Genomic DNA, 26,276 nt, shown 5'->3' on the forward strand with positions numbered 1-26,276 from the left:
TTATCAGTGCCGATATTATCAATCCTTAACTAATTATAAAATTAATTGAAAACTATATGATTACATAAATGTCAAATTATCAAACCTTGATATATTAAGTTTCCCATCATCTTCATCAAACGTAAAATGTTAAATAGTTTTTATACGCAGGTAAGAAATCTTCTGTAATAATGTTCATTTCACCATCAAGGTACTGGTCCACCTTATGACTGTGAAAGAAATCTTTTCCATAATACCTATGGACACTGTCTTATTCTGGCCCTTAAATGGTAGTTTTGAGTAGTCCTGCCCAACCGGAACTATCATACTGTAAGTTTTTTTATTCCTGTTAAGCCTTCATCATTGTAGGAGTAATTCGACTGGTCCACTCAGTGTCAGTATAAGCTAACCAGACGATATGTACTTCTGAGTGAATTAGGAAGGACATGTGCTGTATAGTTGATTGTATTCGCGGGATATTGAGTTTACTTTATCAAGTTATTTCCGTAAAATTAAATACCCGCGGATACAATCTAAGGACAGTAAGTATATCACCAGTTCAACATCAATAGAAAGCCTAGTGGCTCGTTAAGATGTATAGTACTATTTACATTTATGGTTAAAAATTACAACGTGTGATTACATATAGAGAGTTAATGGTTAAGTGACATGTGTAGCTTATTCCTGTTTGAGAAATGCGCGAATATTTTTCCCCGCAAATTGATATTAAATGGAAGATCGCGAAAATTTCTTTCACCAAAATAAAAAAAAAAGTTATGTACTATTCTTGTTTTTGAAAAATCAAAAATACGTAGTAAACAAGAGTTCCCATTACCAGAAGGAGATACAAAATGCTAACCCACTCAATCACGTCCATTCCGGTAATGTCGCCATTATATCAAATATGTTTAGCAAGATAAAAGCAGCAACTCATGAATGTCCATTACATTAGTGTTACCTTGATTGATGAGTGTGATAGAGAAAACATGCAGCATGCTTTTACCTCGAGGTGATTGGGGGAAAATCGAAACAATACCACGACCGTAGAAAAAATATTACACTGAATCTCACTGAATCCTGTAACAAACACTCGATAATGATCAATCTTAATTGGGTGTCGGCTCTTCTGTGACGAATTACTACTTTCCATTAAAATATTAAACATATTTCGTGTTTCTGTGCCATCTCTACACACAAATGTATATCTTGTTGACCCATTTGAAGTGTCCAAACAAATCGATAATGTTGATACCATATATAGTCCTTCCCTTTGTAGCCAATTACGCATAAAGTATGTCATTAAATGAAGTACTAAACTTCTGGTTACGGAAATTGGCTGCACGTTAAGTAGACAACTGCCATTTGTTATTTCCTAATATTACTATTAAGTTAATAAATAAAGTAACGGCAAATGAAACAAAAAAATGAAATAACTATATACATGTATTTCAAGAGTCCAGAAAATTCTACTGCAAAATCAAAAGGAGTAAGCGATTCTTCGATAACACACTACACACATACATACATATCATACGTATTATACAATATATGTTATAATGACAACACAAACCAATAATCACAGGATGTAATTGGGAAGGCAATAGAAAGAACAAGCGATAATGTTGTCGACCTTCAAACTTCATGCACGGTCTTCATTATTTCTACCAACCATCAAACAAAACGCTACGTTATTTCATTTTTTTCGCTATTGTCAAATGTGTCACAAATAGTTGATTATAGTAAGATGCACTTTATGTTTTGAATAACAGAAATTATGTTGTTTTCTTTGATTTAAACAGTGAACTTTTGATAAACTCTGGTTGAGTATTATCTAAACACAATATATCACCAATTTACCTCTATGACCATGCAAGGTCACGGCTGCTTGTTCTCATTTCAGTTTCGTCTGTAAAGTAAGTCAAGCAAACAAGAAAAAAAATGCACCATCACTCAATGAGCAGAATATGTTGTTGATAAAGAATCAGTCTCACTGTTCCATCTTGCCTGAGAAACCGGATTGTCTAGACGTAGAATTTGATATGGCGTGCTGGTAAAGCCATCTTTGTCGTTTTTTGTAGCAAATGGAAGAAAGTTAAAATGAGAAACAGTGCTATCTTTGTAAGTGGAAGTATGGCTACTGTTTTAACTGCACTAGCTTAACATATTCCCGCAGTTATAAAGTTTGTAACTATTGTACTCTCGTCTCAGTTCAAATTCATTTAAATTACGAATTTGTGTCCATGTATGACGTCTTGTGTCTGTCAGGTTTTGTCAGAATGTCATTAGTATCGATTTACTGTGTATGTACAATAATTACTATTGGCTGTGCAATATCAAGCACCACTTAATTGCTGCATTTCATCTGTTGTACTACGTCCATCCAGTGCCCGACTGACCCCTATATAATGCCTTATTAGGAAACATCGATATTAGTATGTCAATGACAAGTTCACAGAGTTTTGATGCTAATTAGTCGAGACTAGTCAAGTACATTTACTAGTGATGAAGTGATATTCCCAAACGAATAACAAGCCTTTATAATTCTTTAATTTAACGGTTTTATATGTACTGTATAAAGAAAGAAACAAATCAGTCATATAACGGTGAATGGATTAAATTATGTATGTGATTATTTACCTCTTTTAAAACATGAAATTTTTGTTCCGATTTATAACAAAATTAAATAGCCCTGTAATCCTTGATGTCACGGCATTGATATTCTATCATTTAGCGTACGGAAAAGTTTAAAATTCATTTTCGCCCACCAGTGATTGCCGTCATCATCTTACATAAAGATTGTCATGGCATTAGTTGATGAAAGTTCCTAACATATATTTTTACTAACGGATTAAAGATTAACAGCTTACAACTTTACAATTCTACCTAATAATATTCTATATTGCCTATTTATCGCGTTTACATATCATATATTATTCGCGCTAGCGCTAGTTCCATGGATCATTGTTTCCGTGACAGTGCTGTATCTGGGTCCGTGTATATTACCTAACTTAGAGGTACTATTGTTGTTAACCTATCATATCGGTTTCCTCATCAAAAACTCTTATTTTGAAAATTGTCGTTGTAGCTTAGTACATATTTCTCAATCTCACTGGCGTAGACTCTGAGTGTTTGACAGCTCTGACGTACATTGTTCCCTGTATCGACGCAATCCCCTCTAACTCTAAAGAAAGCTACCATTTCTTTGTTGAGTCCGTCTATTAAATCTATCGATACATGGGGCCTACATTACAATATAAGGTTACGAACAAAATTATTTTATTAGTCTTATACGTGAACATACTCTTTCATAGATAGCTAAAATAAATCCTGACAATCGCAAATCTGTTATACAAAGACTAATATAATAAATGCAATAGAAAAAGGATCCTGTAAGATATTTTACGTCGCGTCTGTCCAGTACTAGGTCGCCAAAAGATTGGATATCAGAGCTTCAGGGAGCGTTACAGATCAGTAAGGGCATTTACGTTACTTCACAAATCAATGGAATAAACGTTTCTAGAGCTGCAGTATTGATGAAGGAAAAATTGTCCTAGGGGGAAACACGCGATGTCACAAATCAACTTATGTCCCTATGCAATATACATAAATATATTGATATACATAGCATATTTATCAGTGCCTCGCCTATGAAAAGTTTTTGTTATCGTACATTTGTAGCTTTGTATTTCACATGGTAATTAAATCATATGGTGTCACGTGGGTTAACATGATCCCAGCTCAACAGCAGAGAGACAAACACGAGTCCACATGTTAAAACAAACAGCCGTATTTATTTTACAACTATTACTCAGCACACGTATATAAATCATACACTTAATAGTGCAAGATTGCACCCACAAATATGGAAATTATTAAGTGAACATAATCTTATAGATACTACGTTACAGTAGTGATATGGCAATAATGTAAATGCATCTATCCCTGAATTACGGTATAGCAAACTGAAGGTTATTTGTGCGACAACAAATTAGACAGATAGATTTGCTATTTGAAATACATTAAAATAATCCAATAACGGTACCCTGTATGGTTTGATCAAATTGGACATCGCTCTCTGTAAATCTTCATATGACGTCTATGTAAGCCGGAAATTCTTCCTCCTTAATTGCCTTCAGTGTTCTTGTGATATACTGTTCACGTACTAATTTTAGCGGTAGTATAATCCAACTATTTTTTTTTTGCTGTCTGTGAAGCGTAACTTGATGTGCATCGCTAAAGTTAGGACTAATTTATATTTGCGCTAATATATAATAATTCATGTTTTTCGCATTTGCGCTTAAATTTGACCGCGCTAAAGTAAGTGCATTTACACTAGTCCAGGGGTGGATATAACGACAGTGATATTAACCCCTGGAATATCGAGGAAAATTGATATTTCAGTAAATACGACTTATTTAATGCACAACAAATATGTATACATGTAACTGTAATACAAAATATCAGTTTCGCAGTAAGACCTAAATAGATTTACCATGAAAACATATGACAAGTGTTTATCAGCCATGTGTCTGACGATCCCGTGTAACAAACATGATAGGAAGTATCAATGACGACTTTCCGTTTCGTTAATTTGTTATGATATGGTGTACCTCTATACTAATGATGTAAACGGAAGAACGACTTATCCATGCCTATTTATGTATCACGATTTTCTGATCGGTATTGTATTTCAACAACACTGAATTTCATCAATACTGTCTGAAATGTGTAATGGTTGTATTGTTAACACCTCTTACATTTTACTGCCAACCTTGGTCTTTCGTGTATGTGCTGTAACTGGACGATAATTTTGATGTTATTTTTTTCTTTTATTCTTCAGTAAACTATTGAAAACCACCAGGCTTCATGAATTAAGCTATGGAAATCATTCAGATGGGCAAATAAATATTATGAAAAAAAATATGCATTGCAAAAAAAAAAAAAAAAAAAAAAAAAAAGAAGAATGCGTTATGTATGTTTAGATGGAAATACAAATGCAGAATTCACTTAACAATTACCAATAACACTATAAAAATGTGAAATAACATTGTATACCACAACTTGGCTTCGTAGTCTGACCGTATGTACTCATTTCACTGCAGTGTAAATGTGAATATACATTGTATTATTTATGGCACTACTGCCAAAATCATATTTCAGCTATTATTTGTAAATGTACAATTAAAACATATGCATTGTATGTATTGTAATTATGTTTGTAAGTTTTGACGTTGAATAAAATATTGAAAGATCTTGTTTCGTGAGTATGAAAATTACGGCACATAAAGAAGAAAAATCAGCATTTACATGAACCACACACACAGTATGAATTATTTTGTCTAAATAAATATGGATAATCTAATATAAGCTTTAGATGTTTTTCGCTTTTGTAAAATATCTACAACACACCAACAGACTATATTCCTTATCTGAACTTTTACTATACAAGAGATACATACACATGGAAAGTTAAATCAGTTACTGTTTGTAGATGTTATGAAAACGTAATATAACATTCTGATGACAAAATAATAGCGTGAAAAGAAAAGATTTGTTTAAATATATAAAACAATAAACACACAAACGAAATCGGTTTTTTTAAGCAGTATTATAAAAATCAAGTATTCAAAATAAAATAGGAAACCTATTAGATACACTTACATTATATTGACAACAGACGTCATCATGCTAATTATAAACTTAAATTCACGTCTTTTTATGGTATTTTAAGATTCAAATAAAGTTTTGATTGAATAATTTTCTTAAAGTGAATAGTTGGGCAAAGAAAACCAGTCTAAATGCGTTCATTGGCCTTCCAAAAGTTCTCACATATTAATACGACGGTCAAGTTCTGCTTAGTTTCCCAGTTCTGACCATTAAAGTAAAGAAAAGTTGAAAGCATTGAAAGCGAGGCGGCGTGGAAATGTAACCACGGACATAGTGAGCCGGGAGGACGTTTTAGAATTCCCAAACTTTAAATCAATTTCTTCGTACGCAGACAGATTTTGACGAGAGATTTTATTTTTCCATTTCATAAGAAATTATAATGGATACATTCACACCATTTTTACCGACTTTAGCCATCCTTGCCCGACTGTTCACTTTAAGATTTAGAAAAGCATATATATTTTGTGGTAAACTCGATCCACTTACAAATATGTATGGGGCTTCACCCCCAACGCATTGCTTAAAAAACTCAAATATATTACAATGTTAATTGTAAAGCCCATTCATAACATAGCGAATGTTATCACATAAGTTATACAGGTAGGATAATATTCAAATAAACAAATAAAAATAAAAGAAATGTAGAAAACATCTGGAGATATTTTGTTTCAGCAATTTACACTATTTACATTTTGTAAACCGTTTCTTACAGTCCATCCTGAACCTACTGTCTATCACAGCATACACGATAGGATTTACAATGTTATTGAATATGTAGAAGGAATGTAAGAACCGATAGAACACAAGCTGGTGTGATGGTACGGTGGACCAGAAATTGTGGTTCAGTGTCTGCATTATCATCAACCATGCTTTGAGGCCATAGGTGATAATGTAGATACTAGTGATGAGAATGAAGATGACAGTCAGACGCACTCCTTGTCGGTCGACTTTGAACCTTCGCCTTTGCGATCCTGAAGTCGTACTCCGTTTGGATCCCTGCAAATCATTCGGTGATTGTTCTCGGCCCTTATTACCCACAACAGGACTTTTTAACTTTGGTTGTGCTCTATCGGTCTTGTTGTTTTCGGACCGTTGATTGGTGTTGTTCGGATTAATCATTTCCAATGAATCCTCAACATCGTGACTGCTCGATGTAGTGGTGTGCATACTTGAAACTGATCCCATTCTGATTCTCATCCGCTTCTGTCGAAATATTACCCAGATAACGTTACCGTAACATAGCAACAGAACTAAAAATCTTAGCAAAGTTAACACCGAAAGTAAGACCTTGTACACCATTTGTCCTGCTTCGTGTTCTTTGTCAATGCACTTCCAAGTCTGGATTTCGAATCGGCCTTTAAGCAACGTTGGAACCTGCTCAGATCGGTAAACTCGCAACGATGGTGCAGCAAAAGCTAAACTAACTATTGCCATTAGGATGATACATAGCTTTTTCAGAAACTTTGTCATCTGTCGGCCAAATGGTCTGCAAATCTTGAGGTAACGTTCTATTGCAATAGCAATTAGGAAATTAGCCGAAAATCCTCCCAGAAGAATACCTAGAAACGCCGCCATTTTACATCCGACGTCATTATCGAACATGAGTGGGTAAGTCTGGGCGTAAATCCCCGTCGATGACGACACAACACACGACGCCATGTCGACCAACGCCAGCACCGGGATGAAGTATCTGTCCTCTCTTACAGGCTTCTTACGGGCCCAGTACACGAACATCACCAAACTGTTCCCCAATACTCCAACCACCAGGTAAATCCATAAGATCACTGTCAGTGGTAGAAGTTTATTGGCGAGAATATTATTGATATATATCAAAGGTGGTAGCCGTGATATAACTCCCGTAGTATTGATGGAGAGATTGATGTTTGGTTCCGTAGTTAGCGTCGAAGCTTCCATTGTTGAGTTCATTGTGGAACCTGAAGTTCTTCGGCCACGTTCTAGAAGTCTAACATATATGTTATCGTTTAGGAGGATAAACTTTCATAACCGTCTATGCACTATCTTCTGAACATATCTCCAGTGCATTACCGGAAGTAAGTAGTGTTTAATTACCGCAACCTTGTACATCACATCATCATGTTGTGTGTGTACAATATTTAATTTGACCTTTTGACCCATAATAAATCCATGCGAATAACTTCCTCAATTTTATTCGTCGATCATCCATGTTCTAACGTTTGATGACTAGCTATTGTTTCTATCAAAAAATTAACATCAATACTGAAGTATTACGTTTTTGCTTCAAATTGTCAAAAGTTTGCTTATTTTGATAAGTTGTATGGAAACCCACCATGGATGAGAAATATACATAGAGTATAACGCAACGAATTCATCAAGTTTTACAGACCTTACAACTCTCTTCTGATGCTCTTCTTATCCGCCTTTCTGCCACCACCCATACATAAGAATTTTAAAGTATTGACCGTTTACTTTCTTCTATCCCAAACTTGTTTATTTTAAAGTATAAAGTAACTTGTTTTCTTATTTTAAATTAAAATACTAACAAAGTTTTGAAACCAACAAAAAATGGTCGCAGGGCTATTTTCTGCAATATGAAGTTTTCACCTAAGTGGTACACACACTTCCGGTTCTTGTACAACAACAATATTTTGCAATTATTTGAACTATAATGTCATCAAAAGATAATGGAAATTTAACAAAAAATCTGAAACCGGTAAAGTTGTTATCCAAAGATAAAACTGTTGGAAGGTCCATGTTTAGAATCGTTAAGCAAATACTACATTTTTGGTCGCAATTTCTAAATAATTAAAAAAACAATATTATTTATTTTCAATCATATCAATTCTTACATCACTGATTTTTTATCTAATGTTCAAACCAATTTGTATTGATAGATATAGCGGTAAAGCAGCTTTTGGGTATGAGAAAATGTAAGGAAACTCTGAGGGAAATTGTTTACTTCTTCGATTTTTATTCCAATAGCTCCCCCACCTACGGTTTCTGTACACCTACACATTTTTGTATTTACACAATAATTAGTGACCATGCAGGTAATTTCAAAAATATAGGAAATCTTGTGCTTTGCTATTTCAAGCTCAAATCTTGCGTATTTGGTAAATTTCTTCAAATTATCAATATCGTATATGGCACTATGCTGTTCACTTTAAGTCACATTATGCCGACTGTCTGATTGGCAGATCCTTTTTCTTCATATACTATGAAGAGAAAATCCGAGAATGGCTCGAAAACTCGACGTTATCACGACGTCACAATAGAGACGACGACGTTGCGTATTGATATATAAAAAATAATCCATTGGAAAATCAATGGGATCGTACGTTTAAATGTACCTTATATTATCAAATAGTCTGAAAAAATTAATTATAAGCATTGATGTAACTATTTTTAACTTCATCGGTTTATGAAATAAATTGTGTTTACAAACTTTTGTGAGAATCCGCTACGCGGATTCACACAGTTTGCAAATAAATTTTGTTTTGCAATTTTTTTGTGAGAATCCGCTACGCGAATTCACACAGTTTGAAAACAAAATTTCTTTCATAATTCGATGAAGTTAAAAAATAGGGACATCAATGCTTAAACAAAATGAAGATATAACTGTGTGTATTTGAAAATCTATCTGAATTTCACCCTCAGAAACCCGGCGTCGAAACTCCACTACGTTCCAGGGCTAATTACTGTACATAGGTAACCGTCTGACATTGTGACAATTACTGTCATCATTAACAAAAGAGGTATAACCATTGTGCTAAGATTGATATGCTTATGACATTTTGATTATAATTTGATGACTTTATATATGTAATTAGAAACTAAATGGTGGTTTATATATGCAAATATTTCTGTCCATATCTTGCTTAATTCAGGCTTGTTTTTAAATTAGAATTTCATGTTTACTATTATGCTTACTTGCATTTTGCCTCATAACACTATATGTCACATAGTTTGGTTACCATTTATTTCATGATAAGAAATTAGATACCTTTATTACATATTAAAATTGTATGTCTATATACCCAATTGTTGCGTAAAAAGAACACAACCGTCGAAATGCGCCTAACGGTAGTATAGTGTTCCAAATGATTGCAAAATTTAAAATGGTGTACAAGAATGGGTGTACTACTTCAGTGAAAAATTGATTTTGCAGAAAATTATCCTCCAAATTTGGCCATTTTGTTTGCTTCAAAACTCATTTTAAATTTTAAAGCTATATTTATTCAGTAAAAATTTGCAGAAATGTACACTTTTGAGAATATAATGTCGTTTTACGAAATCGAACATCAGTGTGATAAAGTCATGGACAGAAAAGGGAACCCTGGTTTACATCTCAGGAGGGCAACATTAAATCATACCTAGCACAGTCCACTTGGGCCTTTTGAATTTTTTTTAAATACATCTTTCAGGTTTTCTGTCATAGTACTTCAAAATCGACCTGGGTTTTGTTAAATTGGTTTGCGGGTAAAATCAAGTAGCTGTAACAGTTTTTTTGTTAGAGTCTCAGTGTGTCCAATTTTGTCACGAGATCGAAGTCTATCTTTGCATTATTTGCCATTTCGCCATTGGTAGCACGTTTCATTTAGTAAATAATATAATGAATAATGCAGGGTGAGAGATGTAACTGATCACGACTCCAAGTTTTCACCTTTTTAATTATCTCCTTCATTTAGAGATCTGAGTGTATTCTTTACGTCCATCTAGTTTGGTTTGATAAGTTTAGCGTCTTATAAACTGCCAGGGTCATTTAATGACGTACTAGGATTGGATGGTGGAGGGAAGTGAGAAAAATCACCACCCAGTGGTAAGTACCTTGCAACTGCCCCACATGGGATTCGAAATCAAGACCCATTGATGGTGACTTTGTGATAATATGTCGAGAATTTTTAACTATTCAGACACCGTGATCCCTCTACGCCCAGAACAAACATGATTTTTTTTTGAAAACTCGGTCGACCGAACTTCCCTCAACATAGCACGGTTAATTATAGTGACAAAACCATTGACAGTCTTCGCTTTAATAACCAAACAATCCTAAAACATTGAAAACTGACCAATTTGTATCTGCCATGACGTGAAATAAGCGAAGTAAAACACGGTTATAACAAATCTCTGGGAAGGAAAAACAACAATAACAACAACAAAATCACCACTTTCAACGCTATGTTCGTTATAAACGTGTTTTACTGTATAATTGAACTGTAATAATAACATTCGACAAACTGAAACAAAATATCTTAGTCGATAAATTCTAACCTGTCTGTTCAGTAATATGTCCATGAAACAAATTTCAAAAATGATTTTTTTTAAATTAATATTTAGCTACTGTAAATCACTGATATTTTGCGACTATTAAATTTGGCAAAATACATGCCAATAAAAAATGGCGATTCATGATCTCCAAATGACCTTATATCCGCGGATGACATCGATACTGACTAAATGTTATCAACAAATAATTAAAAGCCGTGTTAGATAGCAATCATACATACGGAAATGGAAACTTATATAAATAGGTCATGTTTAATTCGGAGAACAACGGAACAAAACGTCAAACATCACTTAGTAACCGAGTAGTTATCTGTCTGAAACTCTACCGTCGACCACTTACTTACGGGTCACACTCATTAAGGGAAATAAACATTAATAAACCATAAGTCGCCTAAAGTCAAGGCAATTAGTTACTGTGTAGCCGTTTATTTACGTGGCTCAAAAGGTCGCAATTTTAACTTAAAGCGAGAATTAAATTTTCACAAGCTTTCATTAAGGATATTCCGTCTTTGCATATTATAGAATTAGCTACCTTGCGGGTAGGTAGTCATTATTTTGTGGGCGCAATTCATGCCGCTTTCTTCTAAAAGTATGACGTTACATTCGCAAAAACATGACGTCGAAAGCAATACCTACCGGTAAGAGCAGATATCGCTGTAGTATACAATACAGAATCCATGATTCAACCGTTTCTCAATATTTCGCGGATCAAATTTTTCGCGATCATACATGTAGCTATGTCCTGCGAAATCACAGAAATATAATCCCTGTGAAAATAAGTATTGTTGTATTAAAAACAGAAAAAAAAACGTAATTTAGTTTTACTTTATTTTTTTTTTATGATTTTATGCATATTTTACATCATACATACTGTTATACTAGACACATCAGAGGTTAACTAAGGTCTTGCTCTTACATACTAACATCTTTCCAAATCATTTTTCCATGCGAAAATTTTATTCATGGAAACTGGAGTTCATTTTTAATCAGAGAACCTTAAGTGTTGTCATATGATTAATTCATTTATTTTAAATTGCAAACATTAATATCAATTACTAGTAATTTCTTTAGAAACAAAAAGTAGAATTATAAGGCGTTTTATATCTGTTCTTTTGAGCAGTACTTCTGAATAGAAAAATTTGCTAACATAAAGATAAATACATTCACAAAGTTTGGCTTCTCCTTACATTTTTTATTTTTTCTTAGAATACTAATATTTGATGTGTCAAATGAAATAAGAGACATTGTAAAAGACGTGTCAAGATTGTGATTTTGCAGCTTTTCATAACAATTTCATGATGCTTTACAGTAAAATGGCGTAATTCGAAAATAAATTTGTAATTAAATGGATGATTTTAATATAAAGATGTGTTTTTATTGGTTTATGTTTTTTATCATTTTGCACCGCTCAAAACTATAACAAATTTTCTTGATGCTTCCTATCAATTAACTCTACGGATTTTAATGATTCACTTTAGCTGCAAATATTTTGCACAAAGACATAAAAATTTGAAAAATGAAAACATGTATATAATTCTATTACAAAGTGCGTACCTTGCATTCTCAGTTATCTTAAAAGTGTTTATGATTTAACCCATTTACTATCGTTTTGTATACTACATATGCTCAGTAGTTAGAGTAAGGCTTACATTATTAAATACTTTGACAAATTATAAAATGATGGCTGATTTGAAATGTGATGAAGGTGAACGAAATAATGGTTAAATGATTTATGCAATGATCAATGTTATATGAAATGATATTTTAGCTGAATGATGCCTTGCTGGCGCCCAGCTATGGGAATTCATTTAAAATTGAATTTATGTTCAAAGCACCAAATATCCAAACTAAAAGAATGAAATGCAAATGCTGAAGAATGTAGTTGTCTTTTCAATAATGTTGATTTGTAACAGAGAGTTGATATAAAAAGAATATATGTGTATATACACGGGTTCATCTAAGCGAGCTTGGGATGGTCTATATAGATAAAGGTATCTCAAAATTTCGATTAGCGTATTTATGTTCATGGGTGGGTTAACCAATCAGAACACACAATGCTTAATTAGTGAGTTTAAAAACATAAAATGACTTATATGCAATTCAAATACAATTCGACGATCATGAACCTCCTCAGAAAACAATAATGACTTGTATGGGAAAATCTGAAACTTCACATTAACGGACCACAATAGAAGCATATATCTGTATGAAATGATTTGGATAAGAGTAAATAAAGACACACCCTTACTTATACATTACGTTAAACGAAATACACGATAGAAAATATCAGTTGTATGTAAAGTACTCTCCGAAATATACGAAGAAGCTATGTACCGCAATTTACACTATTTACATTTTGTAAAACGTTTCATACAGTCCATTCTGAAACGTTTGTCCATCAGGCCATATACAATGGGGTTTACAATGTTATTGAAAATGTAAAATGAATGTAAAAACCGGTATAACACGATCTGCGTCGGCGGTATACTGGACCAGAAATTCCTCTTCAATGTCTGCATTATCATCATCCCTACTTTGGGGCCATAGGTTATAATGTATATAAGGGTGATGAGAATAAAAATGACTGTGAGACGGATACCTTGTCGGTCGACAATACTGGCCCTTCTCCCTTGGGATCCTGATGCAGAAACCACACTTTGTTTGCGTTTAGTCCCCTCACATAGAGATTGCTTGCGAGGCTTATTTGTCATCAGAGGGGTCTGAGATTTTCGTTGCAGTTCGCTTTCTTTGCCATTCTCAGACGTGATAGCTTTAGTGTTGATGTTCTTCATTTCTGAGCGTTCTTCAACGTCATGGCTATACGATATACTAGTGCTAATGCTTGAAACTGATCCCATTCTCATTCTCAGCTTTTTCTGTCGAAATATAATCCAGATAATTCGACCGTAACTCAGCAAGAGAACTAGGAAGCGAAGTATAGTTATAAGGAAAAGTAAAACCTTGTACACTATGTGACCTTCTTCATGTTCTTTGCTCTTCACATCAATGCACTTCCAAGTTTGTATTTCAAATCCGCCCTTCAGCAACATTGGAACCTGCTCAGATCGGTAAACTCCTATAGACGGAGCAGCAAATACTAAACTGAAAAGCACCATGAAGAGAATACAGAGTTTCTTCACGAATATTGTCATCTGTCGGCCAAACGGTCTGCAAAGCTTGAGGTATCGTTCCACTGCGATGGCAACGAGGAAGTTTGCCGATAATCCTGCCAAAAATATACCCCAAAACGCCGCCATTTTACATCCGATATTATTATCAAACATGAGTGGGTACGTCTGGGCGTAAATCCCCGTCGATGACGACACAACACACGACGCCATGTCGACCAACGCCAGGACCGGGATGAAGAATCTGTCCTCTCTTACAGGCTTCTTACGGGCCCAGTACACGAACATCACCAAACTGTTCCCCAGCACTCCAACCGCCAGGTAAATCCATAGGAGAAATGTAATCGGGTAAAGTTTCTTTGCCACCACATTGTTTATAAATTCTAGTGGTGGTAACGGAGGTAATTTCGGTGGTGCTGCCGTTGTTGTGTTAAATAGGTTGCTGAACGGTTCCAATGTAGTGTTCATGCTGACGGATGCTCAGCTGAATAGTGGAATGTCAACAGCGGTCGTGTGTAAAGTTAAAATACATATGTCCTGATACTGATAAGTGTTCACTTATAATACAACTGACAGGATATCCACTTGCACGCAACTGATTTTAAATTGCACGTGTATTAAATATACATATAAACTAATGTTTTGTTTTAGAAAACAATAATTTTCGAGCCAACACAAGCTTGGCCTACAGTGGTGTTGCTAAGTTGTAGATAATATATAGTGGTGATAACATCCTGTATTTAAAGGACAGGTTATATACAATTGCCGGACCATGCACTTTTAGGTACTTGATGTGTCATGCTAATTTAATGGTGGCCTACGACATCAACCACACTAGTTTGATAGGAAGATAGTATGTGTGCAGGCTAAAACTACTAAACAGATAAGGGTGAACTTGCAGTAACATAACTAGAGGGTATGGGAGACAAGAGAACACACCAAACCAACAATGATACTGAGTAGTCTAACTGTTAGTCTTATCTTTACATATTACTGTTAGTCTTATCTTTACATATTACTAAGTTTCCACCCTCTACGTTATAATAAAAGGCGTTTTCATTTTTGGATATGAAGGATAGGGATATTCCACCCGACGGTTTACAAAATGCTGTTAAACTCGATCATAGTACAAGTCATTTTTTAGAAATAAGTTCGAAGAAACTCGCAAATCAATTATCCATACATGAAAACTGCGTGATACTTTTGATACAAATTTCATTCTATGTAATAAAGGCAGCATATAATATGAAAATGACGTTAAAATTCAGACAAAATACAATTTCGTTTACGTAATGCTGTACCAGATTCAAGTAACACGAGTGTTTTGCATCAGATAAAGCAGTATTACACATGTACATATGGGAGAAATCATACATGTATATCACTTCAATTTACAACGAAAAATATATTGTAAGTTACTGCAATTATGTAGAAAAATGATATGTATATAGAAAAAAATCAATATTTGTAGAATTGTGATCGCGATACCAAAGTTAGTATCACATTTCGTTGTCTCATGTCCTGTTTGTTACGAAAATGATGTTCTTTAGCCACGTCATGTCAGTTAAGCTCTTTTAGCTTATCATTTGCATGTTTAAGTGAGATAAATGGTAAGTGGATTTTGAAAAAAAAAATAAAACAACAAAAAATCCAGGGATATGTCGAATCTTGACTAATCTCGAATATCCACGTCAACATGATGTTACCTAAATCAAAAATAGTAGTTTATTCCCATTCTTGGAACAATTTCCTATTCTAAACATAAGAAATGTCTCTGCCCCCTATTTCTTTTCTTTCAAGTTGTATTTCTTGTAATTTCCACCATCACAAACTGTCATAAAGTATACCATGTGTGAATATGGATGCATATATATATATATATGGTGGTTTAGATTCATAAATGCATCAATATACTATTGACATACTGTTATAAGGTAGAACCGCCACAGTCAACGCCATGTTTAAAACTTTCGGGTAATATCGGGAAACTGAGTTGCATCACGTTACCGACATCGGCGATACCCGTATAGATCGGAGTATCCCGAGTCGTATCACATGACCATCATTGGCCTGATAACCAGCCCTATGAATTCCTACTGTATTAAACTACTCGATATACCTATTCAATACAATAAGTGCTCTGGGCGCTTAAGTAATTGAAGGAAATAAGAAGGCACTTAATAGGACCAAATGGGGACTACACTTTCACGAATGTATTGGACAAATTGTGGGAGAAAAGCGCCTCTTGAACTTAAGTGACCTCCCACAATGCACTGCACAAATTAAAAAAATGTAAACAAAATGGTGGGTCAAAAACGTGGGTGAAGCGAACACAAATAAATTCCGATAGAAAAAAAAGAGTACGTCAAGAGTCAGTAACATGCGCGATTGCGAAAGCAGGTAAATATGAATGGATCGCTGAAATACAAGAGACGGGAGAAACTTCCCATTTTATACTTGCGTTATGTACATGTGAGTAATAAGTCAAGAACCTCCCTTCGCGGTGTCCCGTCGAATGAAAAGTCTCGTTTGACTTATAATTCTTAAGCTAAATACAAATTGTTTTATAACAAATATAAACAAATATGGCAAATATAAACTTCAATTGTCAACCATCGTAAATTAAAAAATAATCTTAAAATGTGGAAAACTAATATTCCTTGTCATGTCAGCAAGTTTGTTGGTCATTATAACCTCGCTTTCGGCCAGCTTTTGTTTTGGGTTATAAGATATGACGGTCTATTTTTATCATTTTTGGGGTAGATGTTCCCTACGTTTTCCTGTCCTTTTAGATAACCAATCATTGTAATAAAATATTCAATAAACATCTGAAAACCATAGCTAAGCATACAGAACAACTTATTTAAGGTTAATGTCCCTTTAAAAATGAGTATGACAATAAACGATTTTCCCCATTTTTTCTAAACCGGAACATTCAAAGCCGGAAGTGCTTTTATATTCTTATTTACGTGTCTTAAATTTCAAAAAAAAATTCGAATATTGTACCCACAACATTTGAAAATTACTATCCTCAAAGTTATCATGCTATGTGTAAGTATTATGGAGTATAATGGGGAAACCCTCGAGCTGATATGACACAATTTTATTTAGCTGAACAACTGGATACTCTTCTAATCCGTGATACGGACGGATACTACTGGGAGTCACATTATCTTTTCCGTCCTGTGTGAAACAATACAGTTTATTTTGTAATTAACTAACCAACTTTATCAAAAGTTATTACGACTTAAAAATTAGGGATTTTAAACTGAAGCTCTATATGGTGTCTAAGTTTGATGACTTATTGCAAACACATTTTCGGCTTATCTTTGGTTCCGCTCATAGGTTTCATACATTTTTGCGTAATGGTGTCTAAACGTAGATAACAATTCAAACTGGACGTGTACTGTAGTTTGAGCGAATGAATTATAAAATGGACCGTCATCCGATTTATTAACGATTTAGAAATATCTAGTACATGAAGCTGGCCTAGGAAAAAAGAAAACTAATTAAAAGCGACATTACAATGAAACCATTATTGGAATTCCACATTGGTAATTTGACCACACCTCATATGGATTCACTAGGATACTGTAAACGTACTGTCAATTTTAGCGCAAATTCGAAATATTAAGTTAGAATTTATTAGTGCGGATATCAACTAGTGCAAATCGGTGATTCAATATCGATATACCCTTTTACACAGGCTATGCTTGAATTGGTGTTTCAAAGATAGCGCAAAAAACGCTAAAATAAAAGTATGATATGCTCCGGAAGGGCAAGCGTTTGTGATTCAATTAATGAAACACGCCTCATGAAAGCCTAACTGAGACACATATCAATATTAATGTAAATATGATACAATGTGTCCCTATCTTCTTAAATCCTCCACTCTTCGAGTTATATAGTAAAATAGTGTTTGTCTGGTTTTCTCGTATACAGGGAATAAAAGGATAAGATATTACGTTCAATGCTTAAATGAAATACCATTTGCTTATGATGACAACATTATACGTGTGATGTCATAATTTGTCGTGCCAGCGTTAACGACACAGAATCACTTTTCGAATAGCTGTTTAGCTTGTCATGACATATGCTGAAAGTGAATCATTTATTCATTATAGATGCAACATCTCTTGGGACTTCATCATAAAGTTGTTATCAAATATAAATATAAGCATTGTCCGTTTTTCAGTTGGCCCATTCTGTTACGACATCTTCGAATCCTGACTTCACGTCATTGTTTACCGACGTCAAATCATGACGTCATAATGAATCTCCAAACATGAAAAACGTCCCAGGTTGAATTACAGTAGGGACTCGTTTCATAAAATCCCATTGGACATGAACACTCATCTAAAATCTTATATTGTATATGAAATGTAATTGGAAATACAAAAAAAATGTATATCCCTTTAAAAAACTTTTTTTTGATGAGAACAAAAAGATGACAATTAAGAAAATTTAATATTCTTTATTTACACCACAATTCTCGTTTTATACATTAATCTTATACCATATATTCAGACAGTTTCTATAATTCTGAATTTAAAATTCTTAACCACATATTTCAATATGCAATCAACATATTGTTTCTTAAAATATAGCGTATCAAATGTTATGTCAATTTAAGAAGAAACTTACAAGGAGACAACTGACTAAGAGAAGAATTGTTTTGTTATTTGCGCTTGAAAAAACGTTTCTTACAATCCTGTTTGAAGCGCTTGTCCAATACCCCATACACGATGGGGTTGACTACGTTGTTGAAAATGTAAAATGAGTGTAAAAACCTATATAACACAAAATGGCTTTCTGGAATCGTGAACCAGAAATTTCGGTTTATGGACTGTTCAATCATTAACCAAACTTTAGGGCCATAGGTAATTATGTAAATTACGGTAATGAGGAGGAAGATCACTGTGAGACGAACTCCTTGTCTATCGACGACACTTTCTTTTCGTCCAAGTTTCCCGAGAGGTGGCGTGCTTGATTTCCGTCTGGAGAACATCCGGTCAGCTGCTAACCCCTTATTTTGCTTTTTAATTGATTCTGTTTGTTTTCTCTCTTTGTCGCCGTCTTCAGACCTGTTCTCGGTACCGTTCATTTTCCTCATTTCCATAGGTCTTCTGACGTCGTCGCTTATGGAAGGCGTGGTACTCGTACAGGACATAAATGATCCCATTCTCTGTCTGAACAGTGTACTGTGTCTAGAAAGCGTGTAAACAATGCTACCGTAACTCACAAACAGGACCAAACACCTTGCTATGGCCACCACAAACAAAAACACCTTGTAAACCATGTGAGCAGTTTCATAGTCTGTGTTCCTCGTGTCCATACACAGGGATACTTTGATGAACCCACCACCCATTGGTCTATCAATTTGCTCAGTTCGGTAGACACCAAGTGAAGGGGTCGATATCGCTAATCCTAAAACACAAATTAAAACGATGGCGACTTTCCTTTTAAACATAGTCATTGGAGCTCCGAACGGCCGACACAGCTTCATGAAACGTTCGATAGCAATGATGAGAAGAAAATCAGCCGATAAGTTCGCAAACAGAATTCCCAAAAATGCTGCCAACTTGCAGCCAGTGTCATTTTCGAACATTAACGGGTACGTCTGGGCGTAAATCCCCGTCGATGACGACACAACACACGACGCCATGTCGACCAACGCCAGCACCGGGATGAAGTATCTGTCCTCTCTTACAGGCTTCTTACGGGCCCAGTACACAAACATCACCAAACTGTTCCCCAGCACTCCAACCACCAGGTAAATCCATAAGATCACTGTAAGTGGTAGAAGTTTATTGGTGAGAATATTATTTATAAATATCAGAGGTGGTTGCCGTGATATATCCCCCGTGGTATTGATGGAGAGGTTGGTGTTTGGTTCCACTGTTAGATTTGGTTCTGTGGTCATATTCATGGTGAGAAACCTAAGGAGTAATTGAATCCTCCGCTGATGTTCAGTGTTGGTGGTAGGATGAGTGTAGTTGTACTTGTGAGACTCAAAGCATTGCACATCATCATTATGTTTTAATATAGTTTCGATGTATTTCCAGGAAACAGTTTAAGCTTCATTTCCTTGCCTAATAGCGTATATCACTTATAACGTTGATAAACTGTATACCACAATGTATACATATATTGACTGTTATCTTTGAAAACTACTACACTATTTCATATTTAAAGTTCAATTGCAGATTATTCAAAAGTTGGAGTTTCACAATTGTTTCTATCTTAAGAGATACAAAACCTTTTATTACCGAAATATGAATATATGTTGAAAATTATTAATGGCGGTTTACTTTCAATTTAAAATGAGTACACATCAGTATAGGAATATCCAAAATTAAAATTACCGAACTTGGAGAAACTAGAAATAGGAAACACATAGAATACTAGTAACACTACCGTTATTAAAATCTTCTATTCATCACTCCCGCCCTCTAATAAGCGATATTATTTATTATTATCATCATTCTTTAGAATCTACTCTAATTGGGATATTCATATCTCGTCTAAGTAATTCTTACTGCTATAAATTTAAGCATTAAACTGCCTTCTTGGGGGATTCATAATCCTATAATTCTCTCATGATTGCAGACAAATTGAATAACGCTTTTTAGCGCACTATGATTAATATAACTTGGTATATTGTGTCAGTTCCAAGCAAATGGAAATATAAATGTATATCTTATTATGGAAATGAAATCGTGCAATTTCGTTTTGACGAATTATGTTGCAGAAACTTAAACAAATATCTTTCACGAAATGTATTCCTGATACTGCCATGTGCACATACATTGTTTTAGTAGTTCAATGAACTTATGATAATTGTGCTCTTTTTTTGCGCCATTTACCTATTATGTTGTAATTGTATCACTGTATTTCAGATATTGAGTACATTCCTGATGCAATAGGTATGGCAGATGTGCATCAGCTGGAACATTTTATCAATGTTGACCAGTTTTAAAATTTTCTCCTTACTGGCCAAATCAAACACACACACTTTTATGTAAATGGTGAGTTTGTTTAAAAATGTGATCTATCGGTTTTAACAAATCACAAAATTCTTCCAAAATCATGCCGAAAATGACAGAATTTTGCTTTAATCAATCATATTTTAGATAACTACCACAGAAAGTAGAGCTGACATAATAGAAAACTGTCCTTATGGTTGAAACAGGAGTGTACATTGTAGTACATTAATTTATTCGAAAATTTAAATGATTTAGGGGTTACAAAGGATTAAAATCATATTTGGTGTGCTTTTGTATTTTCTATATTTTAGCCTTTTCATATCCTACTTCAAGTAGATGGCTGGAGTGACGAAATTTTGCCTTTGGGAAAAGATTCTTAAAGGGACAATTCAGTATAAGAGAACATTAAAATTTGTACACATATCGGGAAAACCCCAGTTCTAATGGAAATTAGATGAGTCGGTTTTACTGTGATATGCCACAAAAGCCTATGGTGGTGAAATGCGTGTGAAATGTTCAAACTCGCTCGCTGTCCGCCATTACACATTGTGGTCGAACATCTTGTATGCCGAACCCTATCCCTTGCTTGTAGAGTAAAGCAACTTTTGTCTAGAACTGCTCAAATTGCTCTGACAGCAGCGTGTATACCTTTTTAGGTAAATTGTCTTACCTAAAAAGTCATTCTATCACCTCCTCAGTGGTTATGTAGTTCATTTGTTTAACGTGCGTGACTTTGGCTCGGGTATGGGTACAGCGTACATATTGTACCTGCTTAATCGTATTGATCAACGATTTGTAATCACCACGGTATCAATTAAAATACTAAGCAATGACATGGAATTTGCCAATATTTTGTGTTATATGTTTCATAAGAAATATTGAACAATACATATATGCCACATTTTGCTTCTTGGTTACGTAAAAGAATTAGCCTGAGCGAATTGTCCCTTTAAATTCGTATGTGAAAGGCAAAACGACAATTTTATCACCGTATACTGTCAAGTGGTTTATTACATTGCATTATTCAGTTTTATCATCATCCTACATCTATCACATAATCCGCCTGATATCAAGTGACTGCGCCCATGTACTATTTTTGCATATATGTAAGTATTATGCTTAAGTTTATTCTTAGAACTTAATCAAAGGTTTTCCACCGCCGACAGAGCATAAACGATATTCATCATTTAAACAATAACTAATGTTAAATCGTGTATATGTGTGTCTATTAAAAACAAAATCACATAAAAAATAATTTATTTTGTTCTTGGTGCATGTGAACTAGTACTTCATTCCATATACGATATAGTGCCATGGGATTTTTCGGGACGCAATTGGTTATTTCTAATATTTTTTTTATCTTGAGTAAATTTAGAAGCTCAAAGTTTTCAATGGTGATAATGGTGTAAAATATGTAACTTTTGTAATTGATTTGTCTGTTTCGTTTTTGAAAGATATTGATAAAATAATCCTCATAATTTAATTTGAATAACTCAGGTACTACATTAATCTTAGCCAACAATTTAGTTTTGCCATTGTTTGTGGCGCTTTTGAACATTCCGCGAAATGCTCTTGGTGTAAGGCGTCATAATACTCGACGTACAAGCCTTTAGAAGTAACCTCAAATGTCAAGGAATAAAATGAGGGTAACAGATGGGATTAAATTATTGCAACATAACCTGGGGCGTTACAATGTGAAGTCAAGTCCTGACATCAGTAACCAATGACGTGACGTCAGGATGTGAGGTCAAGTCCTGACATCAGTAAACAATGACGTGACGTCAGGATGTGAAGTCAAGTCCTGACATCAGTAAACAATGACGTGACATCAGGATGTGAGGTCAAGTCCTGACATCAGTAAACAATGACGTGACGTCAGGATGTGAAGTCAAGTCCTGACATCAGTAAACAATGACGTGACGTCATGATGTGAAGTCAAGTCATGACATCAGTAAAAAATAACGTGACGTCAGGATGTGAAGTCAAGTCCTGACATCAGTAAACAATGACGTGACGTCAGGATGTGATGTCAAGTCCTGACATCAGTAAACAATAACGTGACGTCAGGATGTGAAGTCAAGTCCTGACATAAGTAAACAATGACGTGACGTCAGGATGTGAGGTCAAGTCCTGACATCAGTAAACAATGACGTGACGTCAGCATGTGAAGTCAAGTCCTGACATCAGAAAACAATGACGTGACGTCAGCATGTGATCTCCGCAGGATTTCTACAACACATTTTGACGTTGAAATTCTTCGGAATATAGGTTGGTCTACATGTAGTTAATGATTGAAGTAAAAAGAACTACTAAATTTAAATCATTTTATTAGTTTATTATGTTTATTTTGTGTGTTGCTTAGGCGGTCCAAATATCTGCAGTACATTTTGTTAATATCTAGTGTTTAAATGTATTGCATACTTTCATCTTTAGTCATTCGTAAGAATTTCATCACGTAAGTATTTTCTACTTAGGGCACTCAAATAAAACATTTAACGTCCGTTTGTGTCGTTTGCGTAAAGTATAATCCTATTTTTAAACATGCATGCGTTTTTTTTTATCTTTATGGCAATCCACAGTGAGTTTAACAATCAGTGAAAATAAAATCGGTGTATCATATGTTCTATGTGTGATTTGTGACTGTTCTAATGGATAAAAGTTAGAACCAGGTGATTCGGAAGGGCAGTAGTCATTTGATTCTAAATCATGACACTGTCAATATAATCAGGATATGTCTAAATAAATCAAACCACTTTTTAAATAATTGGGTCATATTCAAATCAATTAGGTCATATTTAAATCAATTAAGATTACATTAAAACAAAATGATGTCGCATGGAAATTGTTGCCTTAGCCACGTATCACTAGTCCTAATTGAGTTTGATTTCATATCGTCGACAGAAAGATGCTATTTAAAAAAGAATAGTAAAAGTCGAAAAAACTCATCGTGGAGTTTCTCCTTTGGAAGGGATTCTGTATACAATGAGTTTTGATGTTAATACAGATAGTATTCTAAAAGCTGGCTATTCCTATGTCAATATACAGACACACGTATTGTAATTATGGTGGTAGTAATGTGTAACCAAAGAAATTCCTAACGTCTATATTATGTAATTTTGTTTGGTGTAATTGTATTTGATTCTCAGTTATACATGTAAGTAGCTTTCGTCATTGTTTGTCTTTGTTGTAATGACAGAGAAAAGTAGGAGAAATCTCGGGAAAAATAGGTTACCTACTCAATACCAGCAGTTAGCGATCGGCCATTGTGGTTTTACATATTAAATAGACGAAGAGAGAGACATTGATAATATGTCAAAAATGTAAATTATACACTATAACACACAGTGTGATATAGTTATGTATTAATGTTACTGTCAGGGAATTGACAATTTTTGATATTAAATAGTTTTTTTTCTATTATTCCTTAAAGCGTACTTAAAAAAGGGTCAGTAAGCAAAAAAATATTAGCTGATATATATTCTAACCAGTATAAAAGCGGAATGAATTCATCCATTTTACATTATAATTAAATTTAGTGTCGCTCTAAAATTATGAAGTGTATACAAATATAGTAATAACTAAACCTAGTCGGTTTAAGCACTTGAATGCTATATTGTAAGAGAATACATTTATTGTTCAATTTACAGCAAAACTTCCCTATACACTTAAAACGGAAGGGTGGCGGGCGATAATTATAGAACCACTGTAAACAAAGAGTTCTAGCAACACATCTGCCAATCTATACTAGATATATTTAAAACGGAAATAACTCATATTTCCTGGTAGAACAAGGAGAACATAGCGCAATATTCACACGAAATTATTCTTCTGGAAAAACACATCACATTAATTTATCATGAAAAACACGCCGCATTTCAAGAATTGATAAATATTATGATCACGAAAATGTTTTGTTTTATTTTTTAAAAGAAAAATGACATACATTTGCAAGAGTTTTAAATTACGACCCATATAATAGAACTAAGAATATTGATATGTCTTACTAGATATTAAATCTGTGATCCATATGACTTTTGTTGTCCTTATACTCATTTCTTCAGTAATTCGTAGATAATGGCAAATTCCATACTTAAAACGCATATATTTTGGATCGATTGAAACGTTAGGTCTCACCCCTAATCGGAAATTTTTAGGCGTCAAACGTCAGATTGAGGTGTATAATGTATTACAGTGGCGAAGGAAGATGAAACGTAATGAGGAGGGCAAAGGTCCTCAATGTATCGTAACACCCCCCCCCTACCCCCCCCCCCAAATATTACGATTTAGAATGACTGAGATGAATTTTACGATGTATTTTGATGATTTTGCTAGCGACGAAGGCGCAAGATTTTGGTGTATGGGGGATCCGGGGTCCTCCCCGAGAAAAAAATTGTACTATTTAGAATGGCTGAGATGAGTTTTTACGATGCATTTTGTTGAATTTGCGAGCGACGAAGGCGCGAGATTTTCTTGTTTGGGGGGTCCGGGGGTCTCCTCCGAGAAAAAATATTACGATTTGGAATGGCTGAGTTTTACAATTTATTTAATGATTTTAAAGCGTTCTTAACATGGTAATTTTCTATTTAAAGTTACCTGCATTTAGAAATGATAATTGTGAGACTCGTCATACCATTATGCAACCCAGCTCGATCTGAACATACCGGATTCACACCATCCGCACATTGTTGTGTAACTCAAAATAATGATGATTTGATTGTCTTGCTAAGACATATAAACAAATTAATCTTTTAAGAAGCATTTTTTGAAATAGTATAATCCCTTGATGGACATTTTAGTCTAGTTCGTGTGTATTGAATTACCATTATTAAAGGTTTGAACATTACGTGCTTACACGTTTTAGGAAACGCGCCGCGCAGTGGAAAATTTTCTAAATTGAAACACAAAAATTTGCAAGAGGACCCTTTTTCAAATGGTGTATTTATAAAACATTTCATTCTGCGAAAATGGGGGGGGGCAAAAAGACAACGGGGAGGGGGATATATTCCCTTGATGGACATTTTAGTCTAGTTCGTGTGTATTGAATTTTCATTATTAAAGGTTTGAACATTACGTTCTTACACGTTTTAGGAAACGCGCCGCGCAGTGGAAAATTTTCTAAATTGAAGCACAAAAAATGTGCAGGAGGACCCTTTTTCAAATGGTGTATTAAGTACTACTTATAGAGAAGACGAAGGGCGATAACTCTTTCTATTTTACAGATATTTCTTTCTACGTTATTAGACCTCTTGAT

At 34.5% G+C, this 26,276-nt stretch overlaps 3 protein-coding genes across 3 annotated transcripts; all 3 read right to left on the reverse strand.

Moving 5' to 3' along the window:
• Positions 1-5,980: 5,980 nt before the first annotated feature.
• LOC138318119 (QRFP-like peptide receptor) lies at positions 5,981-8,132 on the reverse strand. The gene has a single exon (XM_069260230.1). It carries the CDS (start codon positions 7,570-7,572, stop codon positions 6,328-6,330), a length of 1,245 nt encoding a protein of 414 aa, XP_069116331.1. The 5' UTR covers positions 7,573-8,132; the 3' UTR covers positions 5,981-6,327.
• Positions 8,133-12,086: 3,954 nt separating this feature from the next.
• On the reverse strand, positions 12,087-14,754 carry LOC138318120 (putative neuropeptide Y receptor 11). The gene has a single exon (XM_069260231.1). The coding sequence runs from the start codon at positions 14,505-14,507 to the stop codon at positions 13,257-13,259; it is 1,251 nt and encodes a 416-aa protein (XP_069116332.1). The 5' UTR covers positions 14,508-14,754; the 3' UTR covers positions 12,087-13,256.
• A 3,744-nt stretch (positions 14,755-18,498) lies between these two features.
• LOC138318121 (orexin/Hypocretin receptor type 1-like) lies at positions 18,499-20,069 on the reverse strand. The gene has a single exon (XM_069260232.1). The coding sequence runs from the start codon at positions 19,966-19,968 to the stop codon at positions 18,718-18,720; it is 1,251 nt and encodes a 416-aa protein (XP_069116333.1). The 5' UTR covers positions 19,969-20,069; the 3' UTR covers positions 18,499-18,717.
• Positions 20,070-26,276: the final 6,207 nt, after the last annotated feature.

This window comes from Argopecten irradians, chromosome 3 (genome assembly GCF_041381155.1).
Source record: "Argopecten irradians isolate NY chromosome 3, Ai_NY, whole genome shotgun sequence".
Taxonomy (NCBI): Eukaryota; Metazoa; Mollusca; class Bivalvia; order Pectinida; family Pectinidae; genus Argopecten; species Argopecten irradians.